This window comes from Aotus nancymaae, unplaced genomic scaffold (genome assembly GCF_030222135.1).
Source record: "Aotus nancymaae isolate 86718 unplaced genomic scaffold, 86718_ANA_hifiasm-v0.15.2.pri h1tg000016l, whole genome shotgun sequence".
In the NCBI taxonomy this organism is placed as follows: Eukaryota; Metazoa; Chordata; class Mammalia; order Primates; family Aotidae; genus Aotus; species Aotus nancymaae.
In genome coordinates, this window is record NW_026988428.1 from 18,871,675 (window position 1) to 18,895,636 (window position 23,962).

Below are 23,962 nucleotides of genomic sequence, written 5' to 3' on the forward strand. Positions count from 1 at the left end.
TGGGTTTTAATGAGGTCTTTCCAGATATGCGTGCTGGTTACTCATGGTCCTATAGATGAAAGGTAATACTTTCTTGGCAACATTCTGAGGGCACTTTAGGACATGGTCTCCAACAGAGACGTCTTAATTCAACAATGTCATTCTGCTGGCAGATACTAACCTAGTAAACAAATACGCTGATTACTGCAGGATGGGGGATATAGCCCCTCCTCTCTCAGCTATCACCAGCATGCATCTCTACATGGCTAAGTCAACTCTTTCTTATGCTGGACACAACAGAGTGCATCCCAACCTTGAATGGTGGTTTTGCTGTTTGTTCTTGCCTAGGATACAACATCTTTACTCACTTTGATGCTCAAAATGTGGCCCTTAAACTTTATAAATCGGGGGAGGGGCCAAAGATGAAACCCTTGACACAGAGGTACACTCATTTATTGCCAGTCAGTAGCATATGGGATAGAGTGTTCTCCTTAGAGTTTTCCTTGCCAGTTAACTACAGTCCCCATAGTAATGTTGCTGGTGAACTCATGTGCAGCTCTAATGGTTCTTACCAAGAGCCATAATTCACCAAACAGTCCCTCTCTTGTTCCAGGGAGAACTATGAAATAATTTTGCTTAAAGTGGTTAGAGAGATTTTAAAAAAAAGAAGTTAAAATAATAAAAGAATTGAACTCAAAGATAAAAGGGTCATTTTACAATGGAGAACTCCAATAGATCCACCTTTACCAAGTGAGTAAACTTAGTATCACCAATAATGTGACAAAATTATATGTGCTTCCTAATCTGGTATCTGAAAAAGGAATCGGTTAAGTAGTATTCCTATCAAAAATGTATAACTTGAATATAATCATGGAGAAACAATAAAATAAACCTGCCTATAGGTATCAAAAGTATTGGTGTCAGGAAAAACAAAAGAAAGGGTAAGAAACTATTTCAGATTGAAGAGACTCAACAGACATGACAGCTAAACGTCAGGTATGAACTTAGTCTGACTCCTGTATGAAGAAAAAAACATGGCTATAAAAGATATTCTTGGAAAAATTAAAAAAACTTGAATACAGACTGTTTATTAGACAATACTACTCTAACAATGTTAAACTCCTGACTGTGCTAATAAACTATGGGTTATGTAGGAGAATGCTCTTTTTCTTTTGAGATAGAGTGAAGTGTCTGAGAGTAAAGTGCGATGATATCTACAACTTATATTCAAAAGATTCAGAAAAAGAGGGGGGGGAGAGAGAGAGAGAGTGTGTGTGTGTGTAGAAGAGAACTATAACAAATGTGGCAAAATGTGAACACATGGTGAACCTAGGTGAAAAGTATACAGGGTCTATTGTACTATTCTTATTACTTTTCTGTAGGTTTGGATGTTTTCAAAATAAAAAGGCAGGGAAACAATGAGGATCAAATGTGATAAAAGATATAAAAGAGGTTTGTGTAAGATAAAATAACCTGAGTTTTTTTTTTTTAACCACAGCCTTCTTTCTGATCTCTGCCTTTTAATTAGGACATAAAATCAATTTACATTGAATATAATTATTGATATGGCTGAGTTTTAATCTACCACATTACCATATTTGTTTTTTTAATTTGTACCATCCCCACTTTCTGACACTCATGCTTCTCTCCACCTCTCCAAAGGTCCCCTTCCACTCTTCCCACCCTCTTCCCATAGAGAACATTAACCTGCTGTAACAAAAATAATGAAGATTTTGGAATTAGTAGTAGCTCACTATGATCTGTGTTTGAGGGGCAGAAACTATCTGAAGTAAAGGGTTAACGTAGAAAAAAAATGTGGAGATCTATAAGTTGTTCTGTTTAATATAGTACAAGGGAAAACCTAGTTTTCTAAACAAAAGCTGATTTGTCAGGGCTTATAAATTAAAGTTTAACAATAAATTAATATTTTGGAAATATACACATATATGAACAAACTATTGCTTCTAAGTACCTAACAGGCACACTCACACACACATAAATAGACATACCAATTCTCTGGTTTTGATTTCCTTGAAGGGCTACCAGCAGCTGTTCAAAAGGGGTACATATTTCCAAGTTTTGTATGGAATAGTATTTCGCAGCCAGAGCAAAGGCTTCCACACTCACCAGCTTCTGAGAAGTTTCACAAAATATTTTGGGAAAATCAGTCGTACCTAAAAAAGTGAAGATAAAAAAAGTCTTCAGCATTAATTAATGGTTAATTTGTGTGATATTAATAAACAGTAAATGAACACCACTTTATTTTTATAACCAATTCCAACACTTTCATCTTGTTGTGAATTTTGGCACTATATCTATTGGCTCCATTTATATTTACTATTTAAACAATTAGCTATATGGAACCCCAGTTTTCTGTTAATGTTTTGTGCAATTAAAAATTTAAACTCCAAATTACAGTCAGGCCTTTTTTAATGGAAAGAAAGAAACAGAGACAGAGGCAGAGAAAGAAGGAAGGAAGGAAGGGAGGGAGGGAGGGAGGGAGGGAGGGAGGGAAGGAGGGAGGGAACGAAGAGGGGAGGGGAGCAGAAGGGAGGGGAGGGGAGGTGAAGGGAAGGAGGGGAAGGGAAGGGGAAGGGAGGGAAGGGGAAGGGAGGGGAGGGGAAGGGAGAGAAGGGGAGGGGAAGGGAGAGAAGGGGAGGGGAAGGGAGAGAAGGGGAGAGGAAGGGAGGAGGGGGAAGGGAGAGAAGGGGAGGGGAAGGGAGAGAAGGGGAGGGGAAGGGAGAGAAGGGGAGAGGAAGGGAGGAGAGAGGAAGGGAGGAGAGGGGAAGGGAGAGAAGGGGAGGGGAAGGGAGAGAAGGGGAGGGGAAGGGAGAGAAGGGGAGGGGAAGGGAGAGAAGGGGAGGGTGAAAATCTGGAGTAATGTATTTATTAAATTTATGAACTGTCCTGGCTGGCCTATAACCATGCATTTAAAGGTAGTCAGCCTGTGCAACACTGTTACTCCCCGTCCACACTGTATGAGGAACAATGGTAATATCCCCAGTGGTATATAAATGTCCCTGTAAAACAGTTCTTGCATGATTTGTATGATGCAGACTTGTGGCAGAGGGGTAGAGTGCATGTGCTCAATGCACTGTCAATACGAACTAATCAGATTATAACCTGGTGAAAACAACTAATTTTCTTCCCATGGCCAGTTTTAAACCAGACATTCTATAAGTTTAGTGTGTAACTGTCAGTAGTTTCCAAATACTAGTTTAGACTAGAATGAACAACCATTGTACTGTTTGCAAATATCCAGTGCCCCCTCTGTAGGAGGATCATGAACCTTGTTGAACTCAGATGTGGCCGCATCTTGCCAAGGTGAACCATACCATTTTCAGGCAAAAGTTTTAAGAGTATCAGAAGATTCAGTACTCTTTTTTTTTTTTTTTTTTTTTCAGCTCTGTAATGGAAGCATGTGTCAAGATGGAACATTCCTCAGCCTGAATTCTTGAGTGACTACAAGGACAGCATTACTGTCAAACTACAATGAACATGGAGTATATATAAAAATTAAACTTCATTGCTTTCAGTCAGTGAGTTTTAAGCTTATTACTGCAGCACACCCCTGCTTATTCTGATGGATGCACATAGGCACACTGACAGATAAGCTCAATCTCACTGTTCTAAGGTCATTTTCAAGGCATGTTAATTTATTTAAAAGAGTTAAAAGAAAGCCTTCCAATTTGTCTGTAGTGGTTCAACGATACTCATTAGATGGGAAAGTCCAATCAGGCCCATTCATTGAAAACTATTTTGAATAATTCAAAAAAATACACATCTTATGCTTACATGAAGTATGCAAAATGTTCACCTCACGAAACCATGCTGCAATCCAGGGAAGAAGTTTAGTTCTACCAAAAAAAAATCCATACTGTAGGCTATAAAGTCTTCTCTAGCACAGCTGATCTTCTGTAGTTACTTATTAAATTAAAAAAATTCTTAAACACAAAGAATAATGATGCTATCTGACAAAACTTAAAGCAAGATAAGTCATGAGGGTTTGCAGAATTCTAAATAAAAACTACATATTAAGCTAATATCTATTAAGTTGGTGGTAGTAATGTTTAGCAAATTCATTAATATGAATAAAATCAGCAGAGATATGTACCTTCCATTTCTGAATCAACTAGCCAGAAATTAAAATTATTAGAGTAAATTCATTTAAGATATATGCTGTGCATGATGTAAATTTCTGTGGATATTTTATAAACTGAATTTACAAACTCAGCCAAAAGTAATAAAATCCACATCAAAATATTTAGCCATCATACAAAGTGGAAAACTCAGTCAACTATTAAGTGAAACTCTCAGGTTTAAGGGGAGTCTCAACATCCCCAGGTTCCAAGGCAGTAATTTCTTAGAGTGTGATAGAATAAGAGTATTAAATCTCAAAGTGCAGAGGGACCATTATAATAGTTAGCTATTGGACAATGTTGCCAAAAGAAAGAATTGTGATGTTTCTGTTGGAAAAGTAAACGTTAAAATCAACCTAACTATCCTACTGAAAAAACTTGAAAATTTTTATTTAATTACAGGTCTCAGCAATTTCAGAAATTTAAAGATCTAAATTATGATATTATTTTTTCAAAAATAATTTTTAAAAAAATGACAGTGTTCTAATTCAGTCCAATAGTTTATGGTATGTAGGGCTAACCCTAGTTTACTCAGATAGTCTAGAACTCCATGAAAAAATTTTTTTTTGAATTATAAAAATATAGCTGCTATACTTCCTTCGTTTTCAAGTTATCCAGCCTGTAACTTCCATTACTTGCTATTTTTAAAGATTTAGAAAGAGAGAGAGAAAGAGAGGTGTTGATGATCTAGTCTTGACTCCATCTCTGAAACAGTATGTGAGAAAGTTACGGGGCAATGTCAATACATACATATAGTCCTCATAGTTCTTCCCTAGGTACTTATATAATCACTTTGGATTTGGCAACTAACAAAACAGAAATTCCAGTGTTACTTAACTTATATTTAGTAAATTAATTACTACTTAGATTTTTTAAGCAGGGAAAACTTGAAATTTGCTGCTTATCACACCTGCATGGTATGTGGCTTGATTACTTGGCCTACATCTCCCTCTACTGGAAGTCCTTGTTCTGCTTTATTTATGCTTATCTTTACTTTTACTTTTTATGTACCCCATATCACTATTCCACAGAGGTTTCTGATAAGATAGGTTATAAGATGGGTTCTTAGAAGACAGACTAATTGGTCATGAGGGAAGAAGGGAAGGAAAGAGTCAGGGGAGATTATTTTCTACAAATATGAGACCAGGATATATCTGTTTATTTTTTTTTTTCAACTGTTTGTTTGGTATACAAGGAACCAATGTACAAGGACAAAGATAGAAGAGACATATGTATACATCTTGGATTATAAAATTTGCAAGTTAGAAAAATGTATAAAGTTTTAAAAATAAAAATAAAGTAACACAATCACTAAATGTATAGTATTTATACTTAGTAAATAAAAATAAATGTCTGTTGTCCTACTTGAATGTTATACAGCACTTTAAGGAAAACAGAATACAGACATGGCTTACCATAACTCATTCCTATTATTTTAACATTTACTGCATGTATACTATGGGTCAGGCACTATGCTAAGCACTTTACCTTTCAGGTGATAGTTTTATAAGGGAGTTACATAGTGCTCCTATCCCCATTTACAGAGGAAATCACTGAGACGTAGGGAGGCTGTAATGTATCCAAGTTTGTATAGACACTAGGTGGCAGGGCATGTGAATCCAATGCAGTCTGACTTCAGACCTTGGTCTTAATTCCCACATTCCATTAGCATGCCACAGTAGTAAGTACAGTGGACAACATAGGAAATCAATAAGACAGCAGTAAAGAAAAGCATTAGGGAGCCCTGACTCTCTGGTAAGCATTCCCTCTGGCAGAGATCAATATACAGTGACATCCTAACATACTGTATATTCATTTTATCTTCTTATTTCACTTTCTTCATTCCCCTCTACACCTCCCTCTCCACCAAAAGTAATTTTAAGGTTTGAAGAAATTAGCTGGACATTGTGGCTCATGTCTGTAATCCCAGCAGTCTGGGAGGCCAAGACAGGAGGACTGCTTAAGCTCAGGAATTTGAGACCAACCTGGGCAACATAACAAGATCTCATCTCTACAAAAATTTATAAAAATTAGCTGGGTACAGTAGCATACACCTGTAGTCCCAGCTACTTGAGGGATTGAGGTTGGAGGATTGCTTGAGCCTGGGAAGTCAAGGCTACAGTGAACCTGTGCTAACCTTCTCTATATTAGTCAGACATACTCCATCTTGCTGAGAGCCAGACAGACTCCATTTTAACCTCCTCCTCACCCCTCCTGCCATTTCCCCCTTGAGTGCATACCTGGGTCATGCTACTGTGCTGGGTCATGCTGTACTTAGAACTATAGAAACATATAACCATTGTAACCATATTCTGCTTGGCAAGCCCACTTGTTATTGTGAATATCCCCTTGATTGATTGTATGACAAGTACTGAATATACCCCTTGGTAACCAGCAATCATGGGAACCGCTTGTGTATACTCTCCTTAGTAATCAACAATCATGGGAACCTCCTGCCTCCCGGTCACCAGCCTCCCCATATAACTTGCATGTTCTGCTTTTGTAAATTCTGCTTCAGCTAGGCTCACCCTCCCCTTCTCTAAGCAAGATATAAAAAGGAATTAAGCCTCTTCTTTGGGGCTGAGAGATTTTTGAGCGTAAGCTGACTCTTGGTTGCCAGCAATAAAGGACTCTCAGTCAGAACTCAAGAGTGTGGCACTTTCTCTAACTTGCTCAGTTATAACAAACCATCATCATGCCACTGCACTCCAGCCTGGGCAACAAGCAAGACCTTGCCTCGAAAAAAAATAAAGGTTTCACGAAATTAAAAAGTAATTTTTACATATAAAATAATGTCTCTGAAAAAGAAATAACTTTATAAAATGTTATTGTGATATCTATTTACAGAAACACATTAACCCTATGTTTTATGCCCAGTTGTAAAGCAACAATACTTTGCACACAGTATGAATGAATGCATGAATGACAGCAATCCCGCAATACACTTACTACTGTAGCACCATCAACTACAAAAGGAAAATAAACTCTCCTAAGTCTCTATGGTAATAGTAATTACTGAGGACACTACAAGGACTTCAACAGCACCAGTGAATGTTTATAATCTCAGATGAGAAAAAGGTGATTTAGAAAATTTAGAAATGCAATTATGTACTAAATTTGAGATTTTGCTGTTAAAGGGATTGGGGAAAGGTCACTATTATCATTATCACATAGCCTAGATCTGTCTTATGGCCCAGAATTTCAAGAAGAAATCAACAGTCTTCTTAATTACAATCTTCACAATGACACAGAAGTATTTTGTATTCATTCCTGCATAAATGTCCTACAGATGTCTTCAATTCAAAAGGTTCAGAACTCAACTCAACACTTTCATGCTCCCAAAACCTTTCCCTTCTATTTTCTAACTTGTTTAATAGCCTTATCACTCACCCAGTGGCAAAGTTAAAAGGCTTTACATTATCTGAAATGCTTCTTGTGCCCTCAATCCACATGGTAAGCCATCCATCAACCCTGATGTAAAAATGTCCTTCATTTGAAAACCCCCTCCCCCATTACTACTATATTTCAAGCCTTGTTAATGTTCTCCAACACTACTGCAATAGTTTCATAGTTGATTTTTCTCCCTTATCAATAAAACTCTGACAGACAATGCTCAATACAGTTGAGCTGAATCGAACATGTTTTCTAAAATAGAAACTGACTTATTCAATACAAATTTAAACATTTTAAGATTTTGCCTTCTACAACAGTTGACTTTTGACTTAAATCTTTGATAATCATTTAATACAGCTTAACCAAAAGCTAAAGTCTGTCTTATTAAACTTTGAAAATTAAAGATGGGATGAGTTAAGTTTTACGAACGTTTGAGTCTGTTCATAATCCTATAATCTACCAACGGAAAAAAATAGAATATATACTATTGCTTTCAAAAGAAATCAATTTACATCACCCAATTATGTGCTAGAAAACATTTTGCCTAAGCTATTTCAGCTTACTTTATAGTTGCATATGAAATGAACAAATATGCTATATAAACATGCAAACCATGCTCTTAAAAGGAATAAAATTAGTAAGAAATTGACATGCATGTCCTTATTGTACCAATATTCACATCACATTGAATGTATAAAGTACATTTAACCATTCCTAAAGCAATTTCACATTTAACGACATTACTCATAAAAATGAAATTAAATGTAAAAATAGAAAAATGTAACCACAGTATTTTAACTCCAACAGACTCTTTCCATAATTTGAGAGAAAACAAAAATATGCAAATAAACAAAAATTTAGAAATTGATTTGCTAAATAAAAAATAAACAATTCAGGGGTACCTACCATGTATAAGATAAAAAGTAAACTTGAATAAAGCTACTTTGTTACAACTTATGATTGTCTATGAGATACAGTGTTTTACTATTTATAGTGTATGCAGACAACAAATGTTCAATATGGATTGAAGGGGGTTCAGCAATTCCCAGTTAGAATTCTATTGGATGTCACGTGGAATGAGCTTACTCAGGCCTTTGCACTTGTTTTTACCTCTGTCTGAGATCACCGTCCCTCATGAATTTTCATGGCCCACTCTTACTTCTTTCAAGTGTTTGCTCAAATGTTACCATTTCGTGAAAACTTGACAGTCCCATTTAATTTATTAATTACATTCCCATTGAACTCTCATCACTCTCTGATCCTTTACTATTTTAAAGCACTTATCACCATCTAGTATAGTATGAAAGATCCAAGATGACAAGAATTTTTATTTACTGCTGTATCCTCAGAACCTACAATAATGCCCAGTACATAGTAGATACTCAATGAATGAATTGAATGAGCAAGCACTAGGGTTTGAGTTCTAGTTCTCACAATGTCTATCCATGTGGCCATAGGCAATTTATTTACCTACTCTAAGATTCAATTTCTTCATCTATAAAATGGGGAACAATATATATTTTATAGAGTTGTTTTATGTAATTCTCACACATAAACATATACATATGTACAGGTATATACATGTACATTCATATACATGTATACAATTATGTACTTAACTATATATATATATATATAAAAACTTTTAAGGTCAGGATATATGTACAGGTTTGTTACATAGGTAAACCTGTGCTATGGGGTTTATTGTACAGATTATATACAACATGGAATACTATGCAACCATAAAAAAGAATGAGCTCATATGCTTTGCAAGGACATGGATGGAGCTGGAGGTCATTATCCTTAGCAAACTAACACAAGAACAAATACCATGTTATCACTCATAAGTGGGAAATAAATGACAAGAACATACGGACACATAGAGGGGAACAATTAACCTATACTTTAATATATAGTCCTAACACACAGTCTAGAACATAAATAGGCAACTCTCAAACCATTAAGTCCAAATTAAGTCACTGAGTGTCCTAACACTTGGATTAATTTTCCAAATTCATTGGAATATGGAATTTTTAAAACCTCAAATATTTAGGGCCAGAACATCTTATAGGCTACTAAAGAAGAAATTAAGAGAAAGATCAATATGCACACTTAGCTTTTAAATGTGGGACCTGCTAGGAGAAAAGAGACTTAGGCTCTGGAACTTGAGTGCAAGATCTCCATCAGTAGAATGAAGGCATGACTAAGGATGGATGAACTGCACCTTGAGAAACAACATGGTAGTCCAATAGTTAACACTGGGTACTACACTCTAGGTAAGATGAAAGCAAGAATTATTCAGTGTCTGCTAATCCACTGGTTAGCACTGGAGTCATGTCCTAGGATCAACTTTAAAGTGTTGGAGAGAGTTTCAGTATTAATAAGACTTCTTACTAAATTTGATGTGAAATATGGTAGATACAATCTCAGCTATACCTTAAATACCTGGAATAAAGTTTCAAGCTTGCTTCACCAGAATGTTTTAATTTCTCATAATCTCAAACTGTTTTCAAAAAAAGAACAAAAAACAAGAGATACTAAATTCTCAGAAATCCAATAAACTTTAAATTCCATTTAAAATTAGAAGCATTTAAGAATAAATTAAATATGTATACTTTTTGAATAATAAATTCAAATTTGATAAATCAAATATAATTTTGTTAGCAAAATACAAAATAAATTCAAAATTGTAAAATGTCAAAAAGTGATGCAGTTGTAAACTATACTAAAAAATATATTTATTTCAGTACAGTAATTGCTTTGAATTGATATCAACCTCTGTTCTTCTCTTTTTCCCACCAAAGACATATCATTTCTTACTTAGGTCTTCACTTCTGAACACCACTGTAGCCTCCACTGCCTCGCAGCAACTCAAAATCTCACTACCTTAGTCACTGCCATTGCCAGTGTCCATTTACTGAGAAGACCAATACCTCTTTTTATATCTTGGTCCGGCCCTAGACTTTTGGGCTTCCAAAAATAATAAAGACTTGTCAATTTGTTTATTATTATTGTCTTTGTTTTTGTTTTTTAAGGAAAAGTCTCACTCTGTCGCCCAAGCTAGAGTGCAGCAGCATGATCATGGCTCACTGCAGCCTCGATCTCCTAAGCTCAAGCAATCCTCTCACCTCAGCCTCCCAAGTAGCTGGGATAAGGGCATGCGTCACTGTGGCCAGCTAATTTTTAAAATTTATTTTTTTCTAGAGACAGGGTCTCACTATGTTACTCAGGCTGGTCTCAAACTCCTGGGCTCAAGCAATCCTCCCACCTCAGCCTTCCCAAACGCTGGGATTACAAGTGTGAGCTACTACATCTGGCCAGTTTGTTTATTATTGAGGCAAGGCACGTAAAGGACTCTTTGTCTCAGGGAAACTGTAAACTTAAACATAATAAATTACTAATAAGGGATTTTGAGGGAGTAGAATTAAGTCAAACTCCTCTCTTAAAACTGTATTTTTCCTTTCTCATTGTGCATTTCATTAATTTGAGTTCAATTTCATCTTCCGTTCTTATTCTAAGCTCCATTTCAACATTAATGCAAAATAGATGTGTGTTTATTCTGTACTCTCTTAACTGAATTTAGTTATAATCATTTGCAAAGTAAAAGGAACAAACAAAAGGTCTTTGGAGTAAATACATACTTTTTTCTACCTAGCTCCTAGCCTCTCTTCACCAGATCTTGTTCTTTACTATTTCCTTAGTTTTTGTAATGATGTGTATAATTCATAAAATTTAGGTCAATTTTATTCTTTACAGGCCATTATTCAAGGTAATTGCTATATGGAAAATAAGTACAACACCAACCTAAATATTAAATTTAAATTCCCCATTTGATTGCAATCATTATGTAAAAGGGAAGAATTAAGCTTCAGTGACTGTCATTGGTATCAGCCTAAAGACACTGATCTTATACTCTGGTTGAACCTGAAATGCAGTGTTTACTCAGAAGAGAACGAACAATTTTCAGAACTTGATAAAAATTAGTTAAATAAATGTTTGAAAATGGAATGTTTCTTAACAAGAAATCAAAAGTTATAAAAAAAAAAAAGATGAAAAGGGACAAGTGTTGGTCTAAATCAAGATTAATTCAACCAATTTGTAATACTAATAATGTTTTCAACCAGCAGTTCTTATTCTGATGTCTAAGAGTTTATGAGGGCTATGAATCACCTAAAACTGTATGTAAACTTTTGTGAATATTTGTGCATACTTAAAAGCCTTATTTTGAGGCAGAGGTTCTATAGCATTCACTTAAACCAGCTATTTAATTCGATTTGAAACCTAAGATATTGAGATTACTATCTTTCACAGTTTCCTTATCTTTCATCTCACACAATGTTAAAATATGACAATTCAATTAAGTGTTTTTCTTCTTGTTCCTAGAGATTATTTTAAACATTCAAAGCAGAAAAACTAAGTAGTGTTTTACCTGCTAAACAATCTGGGATTATTCTTTTTTCACTGGTGTGGGTAACACCCGCCATGGGCACCAAGGAAGGAGAACTGTCCAGACCCCAGGCACAATTAGTGCCTGAAGAATATCTTAGTTTATAGTGTTATTACTCAGCTATTTCCTTTATATAATCCTTTATATATAATCATATATTAGTTTACAGAATTAGTGCCTGAAGTATAACTTACTGCTTGCTATATCTAGCTTATATATATAATCATACTTAGTTCCATATAATCTTTCTATATAATCATATAGGTATTGTAGTCAGAGCTGTACTGACACATTTAGTGCTGATTTACATAATCCTTCTATATAACCAGATAGTAGTTTGTAGTAGGAGGAATGCTTAGAGCAGTCGCAAAGCAGAAACATTACATGGGAAAACAGCCAGACCAGGACAAGAACCAAAGACCCAGGTGGTGGCGTCCTTGCCTTAAAGGGCATACAGTGTATGGCAGGCTTGGAGCAAGAGCCTGTCCTCCTGAAAAAGGAGTTGCAGTACCTTGCATCCAGTTCGTGTGGAAAGTAGGCCTCGGGCCCGAGAGCATGCAAATAACTGAGGGAGAAGAACCCCTCTGGTGTGACCAGTCACGGCAGCTGTACACCCCATCAGTCTTTTCTTGCTTCTGTGGTAGCTCAAATCATCCTCCCATAAATATCTTAAGAGAAGAGCACAAGTCTGTCAGCTCCTACTGCATTGGCTTACAGTATCCTTCTATTACAAATCCTTTGAAGTCTCCAGCCCCCAGATAAGAAGTGTTGCACATAACACCTGTTGCACACAGCCCACCTCCTTGCCTCGGTGACCTAATGGGGGTGGAACCCTTTTCTGTACACGACCCTCTACTACTGCACAAGGCACCGCCCCCTACTGTGCATGGCCCACCTCTCTGCCCAGGTGACATAATGGGGTGGCCCCCTCCCTTGTGACTCACGTGATTATGTATGCCCTATCACTAAGCCTATAGATGATGACCTCACCCACGACCCTTCTCCCTGCTTGTACCTAATAAACACAAACGCTTCTGGGCGTTCGGGCTCTCACTGATCTCTGCTCATAGGTTGTGTGGTCCCCCAAGTCCAGCTGCTCTTCACCAGTTCTTCAGTGTCCTGTCTCTTTACTTCTCGGATTCTCCACCCCAGCACAGCATACGGGACACCCCACAACCCTGTGGGGCCCAACAGCCCTACAACTGGTAGATTAAATTTCATATTTCTAAAATTAGTCTAACTTTGACCTCTCCAGTATTTTTATTATTAAACAGTTCTTTCATTCTTCACAATTTAAATTACTAAGCTGAAATTTTTAGATAACACCCAGCTAACAAAAAACTAGAAATAATTTAAGATATCAAACATACAGGTTAATGTACTCCATTTGACAAAATATGTTCATAACAGTAAATGGTAATAATAAATTTGCATGATCCAGGCTTAAATCTACAATAAAGACAAGTTTATTGTCTTTTTGCATAATCCTAGAGATACGCTAAGTAACACATGCAACCATTTGATCCAGAGAAGAATCAGCAACATAAGATATTTACTTTTATGACTAAAATTTTTTAAAAATTCATATACTAGATGAACAGAAAAATAAGACTGAAAACAAACAAATCAATTATAATATTTTCTTTTTATTTTTTGAGATGGAGTCTTGCTTTTGTCACCCAGGCTGGAGTGTGATGGGACAATCTTGGCTCACTGCAACATCTGCCTCCAGGGTTCAAGGGATTCTCCTGCCTCAGCCTCCAGAGTAGCTGGGATTACAGGCATCCACCACCACACCTGGCTAATTTTTATATTTTTAGTAGAGATGGGGTTTCGCCATGTTGGCCAGGCTGGTGTCAAACTTCTAACCTCATGATCTGCCTGCCTTCGCCTCCCTAAATGCTGGGATTACAGGTATGAGCCACAGTGTCCAGCTAATAAATTAAAATATTAAGTTTGCAAAGAAGATTAAAAATGACTCACCATCTCCAAAAAGTAGAGATAATTTAACAATAAAATTATGCTTCCACATTTGTCTTTTTTAGGAAATATTATAAAGTAGTAAGCAGTATTAAAAGTTTATAAATGAAGGTGTTCCAGACAAAAGGACAGGTTCCCTGTGTTTGGATAATACTTTTATAGTCAATAGATACAGATAGTAAACAAAGATAAACTTTGAGAAACAACTGTTGTCAAACATAGAGCCATCTGTGGTGAAACTGAATAAATTGAAAAAATATTGTTATAATTTAAATTAAAAAATAATTGTCATGGAAGATTACTTCAGTTCCCAATAAAATGGCATTGAAATTTTTAAGAAACACATGGAGAAGAATAAAATTACAAATGAAGAACAGCTTGACTTGCAGAAGCAGAGGGACTAAAATTTCTTGCACGGAACTACCAAAACTAACTCATGAAAGCAATACAATGATTGAGAGATGTACATGATTTTAATTTTGAAGATAAAGAACGTTGAAAAAGAGGGGTGAATGTATGAGTTTAAAAATGTGTATGAGTTGAAAAATTTATCCGGAAAATTAAATAAACTAGTTTTCAATAAAAGTACTGTCATATTGTTGGAAATTCAATAATTTAAAAAATAAAAAGATTGAAAACCATTTCTTGGGCAATGCTCACAGCATGAATTTCCATATATTAATCTAGAAAAAGTAAAATTATCAGACTACATTAAATGGGAAGAAATGAATAAAATTCTGCTTAGAAAGGTATAATTCATTCATCTTCCATTTTGTTTTGTAATGCAATTACTGATATCTGTTATCTTCCTTATTCAATGTACATCTTTGAAGGCAGAGATTATACTTGTTGTATTCACCACAACTACAATGTTATATGGATAAAATGCTAAGTAATTTTTGCAAAACTAAATTGGGATATAAGGGTAACCAGGCATTCTGAGGTCGTAAGGGATAAATTCCATGGATTATTCTTAATTCCATTAATGATCACAGTATTGAAGAATACTGATCTTTCAAAGGTCATAAAAGAGATGTTCAAAGGTTGCCTATTCCTTCTTCTCAAACATCAGTAAATTTAAATTCATTTTAATCACTTCTGGACCTCACTAATTCAGCCTACTGACCAGAGTAGTGATAGTTTACACTTGAAACACCTCCATTATTTCTAAAAACTTAAGGTAGTAGGTGAGTGATTGGGAGGCAATGAATGGGACTTCTTAAATATCTCTACATGGAAGACCTCAAACACAATTGTTTCAGTCCTTTCCTGCTATAACAAAACACTTGAGACTGGGTAATTTATAAAGAACATAAATTTTTTTTTTTCACAGTTCTAGAGGCTGGATCAAACTAATCACCAGCATATTTGGTGTATAGTGAGGGTTGCTCTCTGCTTCCAAGATAGGGCCCCTTACTACATCTTCACATGCAGCAGGGGCGGTCAGCTTCCTTCTACCTCTTTTATATGGGCACTAATCTCGTTCATGAGGGTTCTACCCTCATTACTCAATCACCAACGGTCCTACTTCTTAATACCATCACACTGGTAATTAATATTTAACATATGAATTTAGAGGAACACATTCAGACCACAGCAACATATATCTGAAATCCAATACATTATTTCCCCAGCTTCCTCTGCTGATTTTCCTAATTTTGCTAGTGATGCCATTCATTCATTGTTTTGTGTAAGTTCACAATCAAAATCTTGGAATTACCTTTCAATCTTTCTTTTTTCTAAAGTTCATATAAATCAGTCACCAAGAATAACCAACTTTCACTGTACAACACCTTTCAAAACTATCACTTCCTTTCTATTTCACTGCCATCACCTTGTCCCAGCACATATCCTTCATCTGTAGACTACTATTACTGTCCAAATGGAAGGATGATTTCAAACAGTTTAAGCCTCCAAAACATATCTGCAATATTTTTCTGACCTTATTTTTAGCTACTCAAAAATAATATTAATACTTTGCTCCATGTTTCTCACTGTCCTGAAATATACTTTATAATTTTCCAGATTCAGCCTTTTGCTTACACTGTTCTATATACTTGGAATGCCCACATACTCTCTTCTTAACCATATTAAATTCAACAAGCATTACATTTGTGTCTACTATGTGTCACTTACAATATCCTAAACACCAGGACACACTGAGTAGGAGAGTTAAAGAAAACAAATCATTATAACACAGTGGACTAAGTGCTCTAATAAAGATATGAATAAAATAATATACAATGAGTAGCTTTGTTACTAATTTAGCATAATTTGATTTCGGTTTTGAAAGAAGATATGAAATAAATAGATATTTATTATATAGACGGGAGTAGGAAAGCTCCAAGCAAACAGGATAGCTTGAAAAAAATCAGAGAGAGAAAAATGCATGGTACATTCAGAGAACAAGGCAGCTAAAGTAGAGGGCAAATTCCAAGAGAAGTATTGTTAACACTAAACTATTTCCTCATACTTCCTCCCTTCTGCTTTGGCTGAAAATATATCTTAAAAATTAAGAACTAACATAAAATTATTTCAGCCATCTTCATAGTCAAAGTTGATTTGGAGGGTCAGATCATGTAGGAAGTTGAATCACTTATTATTTAGGTGACCCACTAATGACTGGTTATAGACTTTTTCATTTCAAGATCCAGATTAACCCAGCCCTTCAACATGACCATAGTGTTAACAGTAGGGACTAATAAGGTCTGAAAATAAAAAATTTAAATCATTGTATTTCCCTAGGATTTGAGAACTGGAAGAAACCCTAGTTATCTTTTATCCAACTGACTTATAACTATTTTTGGTTTTCAGTCTCCTTTGAGAAGGTTAAACAAACTCCTGAATTCATTTTCAGGGGGGTACGAGGGAACTGATTGGAGGCCACAACCTAAGAGCTGAACCTCCAGTTCCTTTGGGGGCCAGCCAGATTACTTCTATTCATGAAGCTAGCTAGAGGAAACAGATATATCCCCCAAAAGGAAGCTGTCTGCCACACAAAGATATGTAACAAAATGGCCAGATCTAATTTTTTCCATAGAAGCTGCAATTTCAGAGATGTGTGAGTATGTGTGTGTGTTAAATCTGAAATCTGTCAATCTTGTAATGTTGGTTAAGAAGATGTAAGCACCATATTGGTTAAATGAGCCAAGTTTCTAAGCTACATGAGTCTGACAGCGGCTATTTTTCTACCTCTGTCATAGGTGAACAACTTATGCAGTTACTTCTTAGATGAGAAAACTGAGCCCTACAGTTAAATGTCTAGTGTAAGATAACACAGCTAATAAGTTAGAGATGTATTAGAATCAAGTCTTCTGACTCTGCTTCTAATCTGCCTCCATCTTAGGGGATCAGAATCAGAAGAAGGTGGTTATCATTTATTCGATAACTACCCATTTGTATGGTATGTTTTAACATATCTCTCATTTACTTTTATGGAGACCTTTCAGGCAAGAATTAGGATTCCCATTTTTCAAAAGGTGAAACTGTGCTACAATACCTTAACTAAATTGCACAAGATTATGCAGTACTAAAGTATCAGAGCCAGGATTCAAAACTATGTGGACTGACTTTAAAACCTACATTCTATGCTGTCTCCTATTTGTTTATATTATAGCCAAGTTCCAGCTGAAGAGCAGACACAAGATAAGGCCAAAGGTGAAAAACTATATTTTGTAGGAAATGAAGACCTACTAATGGATTTTGAGCAGAAGAATGACAAGATCAGAACGATGATTTTGGACAATAAATCTGAAAGCTGTTGAGTGGTGACACAACTGAAATATAGTCTAAAGACAAGATCAACAGGTTGGTAGCCATTGCAAAAATTCTGTTGCAAGATTTAAAAAGAAGAGGTGACACTGAACTATTTCCTATAAAAATGGAAAACAGCAATGCAAGAGTAATGGAGGAAGAAGAGTTGGCAGATTATGAACTGGGGTAACAGGCCGAATAATAATGTCATTTATAGAAGGAATGCTTAAACCACTGAGGAGGGGTAAACAAAATAAATACAGATGCCGGAAATCTTGAAACCATGTAGGCAAGTTTTTGTTTTTTTAAACCAAGGAAATAATTTATATTAGGATAAATGATGATAACAGGTAACCATAACTATAAGCTTCCAAGGAAAGTTTAATGTTTTGATGTAAAATTTTAAAAATCTAAACTAATAGAGGCAACCAAATATACAATGATTGGCTAAACACAGGAAAACAGTATAAGTAGATTGAGGAAAAATGCAACAGATAAAAGGAATCTCCATGAACTCTGTTTTACTGAACTTCTAAGTGAAAGATATGGGGAGAGGGGGAAGTAGCGGAGGAGATACCACTACAAATCAGAATATGAATTTAAGCTCTAAATGGTTTTATCTAAAAGGAAAATCTGAAAACACCTTCCGTACATCAAATAGACAACCAGAAAAATTCCTTGGTTCTCTAAGATTTGTTTGCATTGTGGTTCTTGCTTACTTATGATTAGAGAAGCTCTCCAGAAATGGGGTTGATACTGGCCACTATCTTGTTATTATGTGATATTAGTTTTACATTTGAATCTAAAATGACTCAGAAAAGCTGAAAAAGAGAAAATAAAATTCAGAGAAATGTATAAGGAAAGTGAATGAATAGAAGTTACCATAAGAGTAATACAGAACACACTAATTATTTCTCCACTGTGCACTCACTTTCTGTTTCCAACAACAGGCTTTCTGTTTTCATGTGTTTCAAATTAAATATGAGTGCAATTTCAATGCATTCCAATTATTACCATCAACAACAGTAAAAACTACTTAGGATGGCCAAGAAAATATTTAATCTATTAAGACGCAAAAAAAAAAAAAAAGAAAAAGAAAAGAAAGAAAGAAAAACTTGATAAAAGAATAATCAATCTATAATAGAAAAACACTTTTCTGTGTTGTTCAATTAAAATGGTAGTCAAATAATTATACCAGATGATCACCAAAAGGAACTGATTCTAGATACACTTATTCAGCACCCAATCATTTGAGTAATAATACGAAACAGGAGAAGCAGCATATGGCCTCAAGAAACTGAAAAAAATGTCAAGAGAAAGACCCTGGAGGCTCAGGGCCTTAAAGGGTCCCTAAGCTTCGGCAGGCACAGAATCTGGATTTCCTGAGAGCTCATTAGGCTTTCCACACTAATTATAAATAACATTATAAGATACCGACTTGGAAATACAAGTTTATTAATTTCCTTTGAGAAACATGCCTATAACAATGATCTGTAACATTAATTTGTTAAGACAGTCTCCTAATTTTAGAATTATACTTAGAACAAACGAGGCCAGATATTCTTAAAATTTTCAGCAAGCTAAGTAGTTGGTTGTTTGTATTGATCTATTTCTGTTTCATAAAATATTTTGGCTATCCTGACGTAGATTATCTCTTCCCTCTTGCTTTTCAGAAGAATTTTCTAGATTCCATTAAACAGCAATTAATTTCTGAAGATCAATGATGATTCAGCTGAGAATGTTACAGATTTATACGTGCAGTCATTACTTCCTAAGGACATAGTCTGGGTTCCTTGAAGGAGCTATAACAAAATCTTAATCATCAAAATAAGATATAGGTCATATTTATTCTATCAGAAAACATTTAGAAGCTATCTCTACTGGCTTTTTTGCTGGAGATGGTTAATCTCACCTATACTATGTACTAACTTTTAGACATTTTAACCTGAAGTAATACTTGTTCTGATTTTATCTCCAAATTCCTAGGGTATTTTATTGTAATCTGTAATGTACTCAATAAAGTACTATATTTCCACATAAGGAAAGAATAGTTATTGATTTGTATCTCTTCAAATAAAGTTAAAAATCTATTAGATGGATCATATAATCAATACTTATTATCATACACAATGATAATAAATATAACTTAGGGATCAACCAGAAATAATAAATGTCAAGTTTAGTCCTATAAATGTGAAAGTAGTGCCTTCAATAAGACTCTTTATTAGATCTATGTTTCACTTCATTCTTTCTTCAAGAATTATTTAAACATGATGTTGTACACAATAAACATATATAATTTATTTGCCAATTAAAAATAAATAATTTTAATGTAAAAAAAGAATCATTTAATTTACTCATCTATAAACAGAACCGGTTTATGATGCTGAAAACAGTAAAAAAGACAAACATTGACTTTTTTTGATAATTTATAATTTAGCTGCAGATACAGTCAAGCCAACAGACAATAGCAATAGTATGTTATTTGTTAATATGGCAAAAAAGTGTATTTGTTTAGAATATACACTTCCAGGAGCTCTTGACAATTTATTTCTTTCAAGGAAAGACCTAATTATACCATCACTACCAATCAGCATCATCACAACCATCATAATAATTTATTAGCCACAATTTATTAAACGCATGCTATATTCTCAGTTCTATGCTAGGTGCTATGTACACCTCATCTTTAATCTTTACTGTCCTACAAGGTAGGTAATATCATCTCTACTTTTAAAAAGGAAGAAAAATAACCGCAGATGTAACAGACAGATGTCAGCTCATAGCTGACTTTGAACTAACATGTAGGCCACAGTCTTTCCTACTAAACATCAAAAATTTCTCAGTACACCAACATCAGACAAGGTTTGTGACCATGTCAACTTCATAATCATGTCTGAGCGCAGACAAAAACAAGAATATCATGCAAACACAAAAGAATCCCCAAAAGCAGCGCCACAGGAAAAGTTCACATGGTATGAAACTGAGACCTTATGCCAGGAGCAAGCACCAACTAGCCACCTCTGTAAATGAGATATTAAGGCCACCTATGTGAATGAAATATTATGGCCATTTATGTGAATGAGATATCAGAGAGACAAATAATTCAGTCTCGATCAAGCCTTCAGCAACTACAGACCCAGCCAACATCTTGACTGTGACCTCATAAGATCCCAAACCAGATCCACCCAATTAATCTGCTCCTGAATTCCTGACCCACAGAAACTGATGATATGGTATAGGTTTAAGCCACTCGTTATGCAGTAATAGATAATACCTAACATTAATACAATTGTGTGTCAGTGAGTGTGTACTTTTCTATTTAAAAGGGGCATAAAGTAGGTACTATAATTAAATATTCCTTAATACCATAGTTTCCTTTAATTCTTCCAGTACATTTTCTTTGAGTTCTTTGAACATATTTATAACAGCCACTTAAATCCAACATCTTAGCCCAATTAGGATCGGCATTTATTGACTTACTCTTTTCTTCCTAAATATGGGTCACACTATCCTTTAATTCTTTCATCACAAGTACTAAAATCCAGCATTGTAACTTACTGGGAAGCAGTTTCTTAAGTTAGAGTCACTCTTTCCTTTTTTTTTTTCACATCTAGTAGTTTTTTTAAGTTGCAAAGTGGAATGGCAGATAATTTATTGTAGTGAATCTATTTTGTTTTCCTAAAGATTTGTGGTGGTTGTTCTATTTCAACTTGCTTTGACTCAAACTGTGAAAACTATCCCCCTTCCAGAGTGCAGCAGCTGCTGTCTCTGCTTTGTTGCTGCTTTATCTGCCCACTGGCTGGCAGTATACCTGAACCTACAGACTTTAGCAGTCAGATAAAGATTTGGGTAGCTTTTCTAGTCAGATTTTGAGGCTCAATCTTTCTGTGGTTCCTTTGTTTCCAATTCGAAGACTCCCTAGCCTAAATTTCCAGTTGTTCTGACAAACTTGAATTTTGCCCTTTCATACAAGAATTCAATAAGGCTTCTGATATTTACCACCCAAGTTGTGTGTACTTTAGGGAATACACTCTGTTGAAGGTGCAGCAAACTTGTAAATCTCTAGCTAGGGGAAAGCTCTGTCTCTCAAAAGTTCAACACCCTCCTTGTTTTGCCAGTGTTTTTGCTAGGATCTCTGGGTTTTCCAGGCATGTGCAGATAAGAGATCATTCAGGGATTCAGGCAGAGTTTCTACTCAGATTTAGATCTCAGACCTTTTGTATCTCTCCTGTTTCCAGAATGTACCTCTTAAATTTCCACCTGCTCTGATCTCCGAATTTAGCCATCGCCACCTTAAGCTAGTAAGGATGTGGTATTCCACTGCTAGATCTATAGGGGCGGGGAGCATCCCTAGCAAGAAAGCCATAAACTCTCACTTCCTATACAATCAGTAACAGTCTTTCAATAGCAACCTCTTTTTATTTTTCTGCCTTTGGTCATTTTCCAGAATCTTATAGTCATTTTTAATAATCTGGCTAGTTTTCATCATTGTTATCTGCTGGAGAATCTGACCTCTTCGAGCTGCCATTCCTTGAAATGTCCCTGGACTTATTTTAATAGCCTCTTATATTGTAATCCTGTTTCTTCCCTTACCTTCCTTCACCTTTCTTACCCTCTCTTCTCCACACAGAGAAACCAGACTTTGAAACATAAACCACACTGTATCACATCACCACACAAAATCCTCAGAGAGCTTTGCATTTCACCCAGAATAAAAGGCAAGTACTGAATACAGCCTACAAGCTTCATGTGAAGTTGTCCTAGACCACCTCCAAACCCCATCTCTTTCCAGTCTCACCAGGACCGCTCTGCTGTGTTTACAATGCACCAAGCGTGCTCCAGCTTGGGCATCTGCTGTTCATAACATCTTAAAGATATCCCTTTCTATCTATCAGCTAAACTACCTTTCACAGTATCCCATCAGGTAGGTACTGAAGTCACCCCCAGTTTACAGATGAGTAGCTAATGCACAAGGAGTTGAAGCAAACTGTCCAAGTTAGCACAACTAGTAAGTGTTGGAGTCAAGATTTGAACCCAAGCAGTCTGTCTGGAAAGCCATAATTTATGCCCTGAAAAGATAATTTCCAACAAATTTCTTTTTTATTTTGGAGAATTAAACTTTATTCTTCCAGTTCTTTTTAGATGAACAAAGAAGAAGAAACTTTTAGGACTCTAACCAGACAAGAAGATCACCTGGCACAAGAAATCTACTGAAATGTATACACTGAGGACTTTTAGAAACAACTTTGTTCCATAAAACACCAAATGATTGTGCTGAACATCTGTTAGTGTACTTTTCCAAACTGTGCATGCAGCTCTGGGAATTACATTTACTTGTAACTCCTCATACAATATCAGCAGAAGACCATACTCCTTGTGAGTCCCTAGTGGAAATCTGTTTCAGTCTCCATGCAGCTCCTAAAACACACCATGCAGGCTCCCTCCTCAGTGCATTTCTGTTCCCTGTTCTCACTCTATGGAATACTTTCCCTCCAGATATCTTCATACCTCATTTTTCTTATCTTTCCAGAGTCAGAGTTACCTTAATGAAGTCTTGCCAGGACAACTTACTTAAAATTGCAAACGTATTTTCCTCTTCTTCCCCTTATTTACTCCACCCTTACCTATTAAACTTTCTTTTTCTCTAGAGCACTAAAATAATTTTGACTATCTTCTTCCACTAGAACGCAAGCAAGATGAAGGTAGGGGATTTTGTTTTATGCACTGCTGTTTTCCTAACTCCTTGAAAAGTGCCTGGCACATAGTTGACACTTGGTAAATGTTTGCTGACTGAATGAATAAATGAAATTCCCCAAGATCACAGAACTGGAAGAGGCAGAACTGGAATTTGAACCCTATTTGACTCCATATTTAACTACTAAATACACTGTCCATAATAGCTAATAGTTATTCAATAGGATACAAATCTGCTCATAGGATTCTAATATCTCTTCTGATAGGAACAATCAATCTCATATAGTAATGGGGAAAAATGTCCATCTTCACATAAAGAAAAATGAAGATATCTGACAAGCACAAATGATAAAAACTCAACTCTTTTTAATATTACAAGCAGCTGACCATTTTTACAATAGAATATTTTGTACAAAAAAGTTTGCAGGACCACAGATATTCCACCGGTGCACAAACTAACCTAAATTCCATTGTTGTTGGATAGATACAAAATTGGTTGTAAGGTTTTCCCAAAAGATGTTAGCACTTTATTCCTAGCTTAAGAGAACAAATAAGTGGTATTATTCAATTACTC

At 35.6% G+C, this 23,962-nt stretch overlaps 1 protein-coding gene across 4 annotated transcripts in view; it reads right to left on the reverse strand.

Annotated features, from left to right (window-relative positions):
- METTL25 (methyltransferase like 25) overlaps nt 1-23,962 on the reverse strand; it is a 114,906-nt gene that overhangs the window by 88,715 nt on the left and 2,229 nt on the right. For 3 of the 4 annotated variants that reach the window (XR_010342962.1, XM_012442085.3, XM_064376922.1), the window contains exon 2: nt 1,989-2,153. Coding sequence is in view for 3 of the 4 variants with exons in the window: in XM_012442085.3 (XP_012297508.2) it covers nt 1,989-2,153 (165 nt within the window). In the remaining variant the exon portion in view is untranslated. Of the gene's footprint in view, nt 1-1,988; nt 2,154-12,469; nt 12,530-23,962 lie in introns of those variants that run through there. The other variant, XM_064376923.1, reaches the window with a different exon arrangement.